The following is a 9,369-nucleotide window of genomic DNA, read 5'->3' on the forward strand; positions in this document are numbered from 1 at the left end:
CACTGCATCAGGTGGGGCTTGTCTTTTATGAGCTTATAATATTCAAGGAGAACTGAAAGTGTTAAATGAGGATTTGATTTAAAATTACCATATAATCCCAGGAAGCTTGGTGGTATAGTGGTTAAGAGATTAACTGCTAACCATAAGGCTGGCAGTTTGAATCCAGCTGCTCCTTGGAAACCCTATGGGGCAGTTCAATCTGTCCTATAGAGTCACTATGTGTCAAAATTGTCTTGATGGCAATGAATTTTTATACAATCCCTAAATCTCATCTTATATATTCATAAATACAAAAAACTAGACTCAAGACCTTAAATAAATAAAATTTGGTTCAATAGTTTTTCTTAAGAAAATTAAAAAAAAAATAGTTATCATGTTTTAAAATTTTGGTTTAGCATTTATTAGTTAATAAACACATAGATTCTGAAAGAGACATCTTTTCCAGTCTTAGCAAAGGATAGTTGACTAAGCTTCCTGTATCGTTACTATGTTTATTTATTTATTTATTTATTTTTCAATTTCCAGGACTGACTTTTAGATTTCAATTAACTGAAGCCATGTTACTGCCAGAGAGAAATAGAAGCACAGCCACGTTCACCCTTTTGGGCTTCTCAGATTGCCCAGAACTGCAGGTTCCCCTTTTCCTTTTATTTCTGGCCATCTACAGTGTCACTGTTGTAGGGAATCTTGGAATGATTGTAATCATCAAAATTAACCCCAAACTTCACATCCCCATGTACTTTTTCCTCAGCCACCTCTCATTTTTGGATTTCTGCTCTTCCTCCATCATTGCTCCCAAAATGCTGGGGAACCTAGTTGCAGAAGACAGAAGCATTTCATTTTTAGGATGTGTAGTACAATTCTTTTTCTTTTGTACCTTTGTGGTGACTGAAATCTTTTTATTAGCTGTAATGGCCTATGACCGTTTTGTGGCCATTTGCAACCCTCTGCTGTACACAGTTGCCATGTCCCAGAGGCTCTGTGCTATGCTGGTGGCAGGATCATATACATGGGGAGTAGGGTGTTCCTTGATACTCACATGCTCTGCTTTGAAATTATCTTTTCATGGTTCCAACACAATCAATCACTTCTTCTGTGAGTTCTCCTCGCTTCTCTCCCTTTCTTGTTCTGATACTTCTCTCAGCCTGTTGTTGCTTTTCATCTCTGCTACTTTTAATATGGTGAGTACATTACTTATCATTCTCACTTCTTATGTGTTTATTGTTGTCACCATCTTGAAAATGAGTTCAGCCAGTGGGCGTCGTAAGGCATTCTCTACCTGTGCCTCTCATCTGACTGCCATCACCATCTTCCATGGCACCATCCTCTTCCTCTACTGTGTGCCCAACTCCAAAAACTCCAGGCACACGGTCAAAGTTGCCTCTGTGTTTTACACAGTGGTGATCCCGATGTTGAATCCCTTGATCTACGGTCTGAGGAATAAGGATGTCAAGAATACAGTCAGCAAGCTAATGGACACTAGAGTCTTTTCTCATTGAGCATATTATTTTAGTAGAATATGTCCCTAACCTTTAAATAAAGTGTGTCCAAAAAGGCCATTTTAGAAGATACATTTAAGATTAATACTTAATTTTGCACAATGGCAAGTATGTGGATATTGTTTCAAAAAGACTAAATTTGGCTTTGTCTCTTCATTGCAGGAAAAGTTCAGCATCTCTCTCATCTTTAGTTTTAAACCTATGCAAATTGTGAGAATGTTAACTGGTTCATAATCTGATAGTTAGGAACAAAAGATAATATAGATATGTGGGGCACCTTGCATAATCTGAATAAACATTAATTTCATCCCACTTTCTCATTAAGTACTTGAAATATAGTAGTTTCTCAGTAAACACACATTTTTTGATGACATATCTACAAATGGCAGTAAAGGTAAGACATAGGCTTTGTCCTCAAGGAATGCACAATTTGGTGGTAATGCTGGCGCAATAAAGAACGGGGCTGTTGTAAAAGGCAGGCTAGAAGAAATATCTTAAAAGGTTTGAGCAAGGAATAGTTCAAATCCATTTAGAGACATTAGAAATAATCTTCATAAAAGAGGTATTATTTGAAGTTGGCCTGGAGAATGGGCAGGATTTTAGGAGACACATTTCAGTGAAGAAGGCATCTTACTCAGGAGAGAATGGAATAAACAATCTCGAGGAAATAAGAATGTAACTTTGAGTCAATCAATTATCATCGAGTGAATACTGTGTAATGTATGTGTGCTTGCACCCGTGTGTTCGTGTGTAGTATGTTATATTCAGGTTATTTTGGCATGACTGCAAAGTTGAATAAATATTGTCTATACCCTGACCATGTTTTCAAAAGAGCTCCGGTGTGACAGAATGATAAGTTTGATAGGCTGCACCACAGGCTTAGAAATGGATCTCAGAAAACCATTATATGCAAAAAGTAGCGACATCAAGTGCCTGCCCTATTTGTTTGTCAATTAGTTTGCCCACCCAGCCATCGCAAATGTTATGTATAATTTATTTATCTATTTTTTGAACATGGGTGTAATTACTGAATCCTGCTCAACAGAACTCTCAATTTGACCAATTTGCCAACGCAGCCTACGTTTGTGAATTATTTTGGCTAACAGAGGTGGCAAAAAAGACATTGAAGCAAATTCCAAACCTTTGAGAGATTTCAGGATTTTACAGAAACCTGGGAAGCTGCCATACGAACAAACACAGATTAGAATATTGAGTAATGAGAGAAAAATAACCCAGTTGCCCACTCCTTCCATTATACTCTCTGACACTTAGCCCACCACCAGATTCAAGGGTGAGAAACTCTTATGTCAGCTGACCTGCCAGTTGATCTCATAGACCTAAGTAAGCTGAGCCCAGATCAGCCAAACACAGACCAGATCAGCAGAACTGCCCACCTGACCTGTATAATAGTGAGCAGTAATAATGATTGTTGTTTTAATAAATACATTTTTGCATGTTTTCTTTGTATAGTCGGTAGAGTCACTCACTTTCTCAGGTTCTGGCAAGGTTACCAAAAACATATTCCCATGGTTTATCATATGACAATTTAGGGTATTGGTTATTCTTCCACTTAGAGACCCCTTGCTTAAGACAATGCAATTAAAACATCCAGAAAATATTAAAATATTATAATTTCGTTGACAATTGCTAATATTTTATAAAATGGAATTATCCTGTATGCTTTAAATTCATTTACATCAACGGCTTGGAGATTCACATTGAGATTATTCAATTCATGGATTGTGATCATGACATGAATATTTTAAATTTAAATCAACCTTTAAGCACACCTCCCATCCTTTAAGATAAATACATAAACAAGATAACTTTGTCGTGTTTTGCCTACAAGATTTAAGGAATCACTGCCAGTTATGTTTTTTTTTTTTCCTCATTCTTTTAGAATTTTGCTATCATTACACTCTCTCAGGAGACATGCATTCAGTAACAATAGTTTGTGGTTGAACTTTGGAAAAATAATCTAGTAAACAAATACTGTCATTTACTATATATCAGAATCCAACATATCATCACATGGGTTAAAACGTGTCTAATAGCAATCATTTCCATGAAAAGAAATATGCATAAACAAAGACAAAGCCATTTTCTTCCTAGAATGCATTGTGCAGTTCTATTTGTTTTGTAATTATGCAAACACTGAGGTCATCCTGCTGGCCGAGATGGCCTACAACTGATTTGAGACTACCTGAAACATACTGCTGTACGTGGTCATCATGTCCCAGAAACTCTGTAAAGAGCTGTTGCCTGGCTGATACCTCTGAGGAGCCATATGTTCTCTGATTTGCATGTGTTTGGCTCTTGAGATCCTGTCCTAGCTCTCAAACATGAGTAAACACTACTTCTGCAATCAAACCCTTTTCTTATCACTTGCTTGATCTGCTGTCTCTATGAATGAACTGTTGTTGGACATTTCCAATTCTGACTCATAGCCACCCTATAGGACAGAGTAGAACTGCCCCATAGAGTTTCCATGGAGGATCTGGTGGATTTGAACGGCCAACCTTTCGGTTAGCAGCCGTAGCTCTTAACCACTATGCTACCAGGGTTTCCATTGTACATTGTGGCTGCTGTCAATGAGATCATCACTATCATTGCCATCCTTACCTCCTACTTGTTTATTCTCATCACCATCTCGAGGATGTGCTCTGCAAAGGGAAGACATAAAGCCTTTTCCACCTGTGCCCCCCACCTCACAGCCATCATTGTCTTCCATGGAACAATACTTTCCATTCATTTCAGGCCCAACCCTGGCAGCAGTCTGGACACTGACAAGGAGGCCACGGTGTACCATACTGCAGTGATAACCCCGCTGAACCCCCTGACTATAGCCTGAGAAACAAGTATGTGAAAAAAGCTGTCAAGGAAATGGTGGAATTCAACTTACTTTCGGAGGAAACATTTTCTTCACTGGACTTAGGGTTTCAAAAGGGACCTATAAGGAGGGGTTTGAATTTGGAAAGAAATGGATGAAATGGACAAGGGAGGAGGATCCAGGGTACTATTCATACTTCTTTGTTTTCTATTGAGCTTTAAGGCTTATCATAAAATTTCCAGTATCATACAGAAAGTAATTCAAATGCATCTGCTGTTTCCCCCCATCTCTAAATGCTAAGTGTTTTGGTTGAGTCTGTGGGATTGTATTAGTCCTTACTTTTTTTTGTTTTGTTTTGTGATTTTCTAACAAAATGCACATAAAGACACTTAACTTTTCAACACCATTAATACTTCTAATAATTTTTAATGAACTTACGTCTTTTTTCATCTAGGGAATGATATACGTTTGTCTGATACAATCATGCACTTTTTTTTTTTAATTTGGAGAACGTTCAAATGAATGAAAATATCTTTAACATTTCCCATAATGCACTTAAATACAACGTACATTCTACAGCCCACGCATTAAGGAGTACATTTGACTTTCGAGTCTTATTATTTAAGACTATAGCTATCATAGATAGTGATTCCTCTGATGCAATTTGGCAAAGTAAATTGAAACCTTCTGGAAAGGATTCTCCATCCTAGATGTCATTAATAACATTTTTGATTCACAGGAGGCGGTCAAAATATTAATACTAATGGGAGTTTGGGAGAGGTTGATTTCAACCGTCAAGGACAGCTTTGAGAGGTTCAAGACTTGAGTGAGAAGTAACTGCTGATGTGGTGGAAATAGCAAGAGAACTAGAGTTACAAGCGGAACCTGAAGGTGTGACTGAATGAATTACTGCAATCTAGTAATAAAACTTTAATGGATGAGGAACTGCTTCTTAAGGATGAGCAGAGACCGATTTTTTTGAGAGGGACTGTACTCCTGGTGAAGATGTTCTGAATATTGTTGAATTGACAATAAAGGGTTTAGAATATTACACACACTTAGTTGATAAAGCAGTAGCAGATTCTGAGAGGACCGATTCCAATTTTGAAAGAAGTTGTACTGTAGGTAAAATGCTATCAAACAGCATTGCATACTACAGAGAAATCTTTGATGAAAGGAAGAGTCGATAGAGGCAGCAAACTTCATTGACTTATTTTAAGGAATTGCCACAGCCACCCCAACCTTCAGCACCGCCACTGTAATCAGTCAGCAGCCATCAACGTCAAGAGACTTTGATGCTTCTCTTAATCAGTTTGGAATTCTGCCACCACCACGTGAACCAGCCTGGGTTAGGTTGCTGGATAATGAGACATCTGGAAGAGTTGTCTCTGTTACCCCAGGGTGACATCTACCAGAGAAGGGTTGCTCCCTGACAGCAACCCCCAGACATGTGAGTGGGGCCATTCTAGACCATCCAGACCTAACTGAACTAATAACTGACCACAGACACTAAACAAGACTAGCTAAGAGCAGACAGGTCTGGCACAGGTAGGATTGCATAATGGAAACGGTACCTTAGTTCAAATTTTAATTCCACTATTTAGTAGCTCTGTAATCTTGGGAAAGTCTCTTAACAACCCCTCCACTTAAGTTTCATCACTTTTGAAAAAGGTAAGAACAATACTTATGCAAAAAGATAATTTGAGGATTAGGGAAAATGTAAGTTAAATGCTTAGCCAGGTATTTCACATCAAATATACTTAACAAATGGTGGATATTTTTATTCATAGTGAGAGGAATAATACCTGACATTAATAAAAGCTCAGCTTGAGGAAGAAAAACAAGCAAAATTTTCTACAAAGAGTCAACATAAGACAGAATGGTGATATCACTCATACCAAAAACCAAAACTATTGCCATCGAATCAATTCTGACTCATAGCGACCCTAAATGACAGAATAGAACTGCCTCGTAGGGTTTCTAAGGAGTGGCTGGTGGATTCGAACTGCTGACCTTTTCGTTAGCAGTCAAGCTCTTAACCACTGTACCACCAGGGTGTCATTAATAGTCTTTCTAATAACTTAAGGTTTAATATTTTGTCACCTCTTTTTGATGATAGGAGACATGGTAGAATAGTGGTTAAGAGCTCGGCTGCTAACCAAATGTTTGGCAGATTGAATCTACCAGCCACTCCTTGGAAACCCTACAGGGCAGTTCTGCTCTGTCCTTTAGGTTTGCTATGAGTAGAAATTAACTTGAAGGCAACAGGCTTTTGGTTTTATTCTTATGTAATTTGACAAAAGAGTGGCAGGCTTAGAAGTAGAAAGTTCATTGGATTGAGGAGTCTTGTGATTGGGACCCAGTCTTGATACTAATCACCTTCATTATTTGAAGAATGTCACCTCTCCTCTCTGGAAGAGCATTCACCCATACAAAAATTTTGATTGATCCTTTTTCCAGAGCCATCCTTCTATGGTTCCAATTTTTTAGCCTCTCTTGTAGAATCAATCATAAAGATAAGAATAGACAACTTCAGCAATACAGTATGATAGAAGAGATTAAGAGCCCTTTTATACACATCTGTCTTTGGGTACATAGGACAGTATCACATTTGGTTGAAGTGAGCGACAGAATGGACTAAAGACAATGTCCTTCCTCTTTTCACTTCAAGATTTGGACTCTCATTCTTTTTTCACTAAAATCCAAACTGTATGCTTGTGCATGTTCTCTAACTCTTCTCTTCCTGAATTTCTTTATCTGCAAATAATAAATGGTTCTTAATTTTTTTGAAATCATGGATCTCTTTGAGATTCTGACAAAAAGACAGTGTTTCTTCTCCTTCACACTACCAAAAAAAAAAAAAAAACAAATTTTCAGAGGGCTCAGAAATCCTCATAAATCTATCCATGGATTTCCTTGTTATAACTCTCCATTAAAATTCTCATAACTGTAAGATGTCTACATTTCTCACCAGTGTTAACATTCTGTAATTATAAAAGATCCTTTGAATAAAGGATATATCAAACTTCACATGAAGTTAAAACTGAATTCCTAGTGTACACCTTGTGACCCTAATTCTCCCCAGCATGTTTTCTCCTTCTCAAAATGGTAACTGAGAGCTTGACATAACTAAGGCCATCATGAACCTTTAAGTTTTTCTCCTCACTCTGCCTGCCTCTTCCTTCTCATACCTTTGTTAAAGACTATGTTTTAACCTAATACTAATGACTTTGTTCTTTGTTTGATCCAATGCAAATAACTTTGTTTCGTTCTGTCTGACCATCTGTGACTTTGGAACACATTCACCCATATGAAAAATTTGGAAATCAGAGCCCAGGTGTCTGACAAGTATATCTTTAGCCTGATAAGGAGATGTCAGGTATGTATCTCTTTAGTCGGATAAAGAGTCTTTTGTCACTATCTTGTAATGAATAATTCCTCGGGCCACGCCATCTGTAACCTACAAAGATATTTTCCAAGTCTTGTAAAAATTCTACATAAGCTTTAATGTAAAATTGCTTTTTGGGACTCCATAGAGACAGTCTGTGTTGCTGTTGGGTTCCCAGTGATGTATACATCTCCTGAATAAACTTTCTCACTCTTTCTGACTTGGAGTAGGTATCATTGGCTTGACTGCTTCAGGGCATGGACTCTAACTGGACAACAATCTTCAAAAACTGGTCTATCAGTTCATTCATTCTCCATATCATTTAATAAAATTCTACTATTCCAGTTCATCAAGGCAAAAATTTGAAGTTATCCTACTCTTTTTCTCTTACCTCTGTGCTCGTGAATCACTGGAGCAACACTCTAATATTTAAACAAATTAAATTTATTTAAGGAATGAACCACAGGAAAGCATGCATTCAGTTCGGGCAGTTATGGTATGCTCTGTCTTAAGGGAAAACAAGGAGATATTTAACAAGCAGAGTGACTACCGATAACAACTTCACATCAAAGCAATGGCAGGAAAGGCGGTGAGGCTGACAAGGGTGACAATTAACTGTGAAACTTTCTTTACATCAGTTTCAAGTCTAACACAAATCTCTCTTACTTCGTACATTTTAACTAAGGCAGTATTTCTTAAATGAAAAGTTTAGCAATTTCAACATGAAAGTTTAGTGATATGGAAGTTAGTGATATAATTATAGCTGGGCCAATTTAATTTAACTCTTTGAATATACAACTGATCACTAGTTACTTGAAACCAAAAACCAAAAGGCTTGCCATCGAGTTGATTCCGACATATATAGTGACCCTATATGACAGAGTAGAACTACCCCATAGCGTTCCCAAGGAGTGCCTGGTAGATTCGAACTGCAGACCGTTTGGTTAGCAGCCTAACTCTGAACCACTGTGCCGTCAGGGATCCAACCATTAGTTAACCAACAAGAACTTGTTGCCAATGAGTCGATTCCGACTCATGGTGACCCTATAGGACAGAGTAGAATTGCCCCATAGGGTTTCCAAGGAGCTCCTGGTGGAATTGAACTGCTGACCGTTAGTTAGGAAAGTGTAAATAAGTTCTGACTTATAAGGACCCTACAGGACAGGGCAAAACTGCCCCTACAGGGTTTCCAGAGAGTGGCTGGTGGATTCAAACTGCCAATCTTTTGATTAGCAGCCTGAGTTCTTAGCCTCTGTGCCACCAGGGGAACGTCTTTAAAGTCAGTTAAAATGAAATATTTACTTATAGGCTGTAATTTATTTCAATAACTCAGTGAAGCTTTTTCTAAAGCCAGCCAGGGGAAAACTCTTAGCATAACAAACACCATGACTGAACTTGTTTTTCAAAAGGCAACTTTAACAGAAGCCTAATGGTTATCAGGAGTGTAGAAGCAAAGCCCTCAGTTTAATTTCTGAATGGAGTGCTTAGTTTTAGTTCTGAAATCTCTCCCATTAGGCCTACAGGCACCTCAGTATTTAAAAGTTTTTCATACACCTCGTCTTCAGTCTTCCAGGAAATTCTGACACAGTGGTTAAGAGCTCAACTGCTAACCATAAAAGTCAGCAGTTCGAAATCACCAGCCACTCGGTGGA

At 38.0% G+C, this 9,369-nt stretch overlaps 1 protein-coding gene across 1 annotated transcript; it reads left to right on the plus strand.

Annotated features, from left to right (window-relative positions):
- The first annotated feature begins 557 nt into the window (after positions 1–557).
- LOC126078837 (olfactory receptor 5D18-like) lies at positions 558–1,499 on the plus strand. Its single transcript, XM_049889657.1, has one exon. It carries the CDS (start codon positions 558–560, stop codon positions 1,497–1,499), a length of 942 nt encoding a protein of 313 aa, XP_049745614.1.
- Positions 1,500–9,369: the final 7,870 nt, after the last annotated feature.

Source organism: Elephas maximus, chromosome 7, assembly GCF_024166365.1.
Source record: "Elephas maximus indicus isolate mEleMax1 chromosome 7, mEleMax1 primary haplotype, whole genome shotgun sequence".
Taxonomy (NCBI): domain Eukaryota; kingdom Metazoa; phylum Chordata; class Mammalia; order Proboscidea; family Elephantidae; genus Elephas; species Elephas maximus.

Coding starts and splice junctions, on each gene's coding strand:
- LOC126078837 (XM_049889657.1), top strand. CDS start 558: ATGTTACTGCCAGAGAGAAATAGAAGCACAGCCACGTTCACCCTTTTG.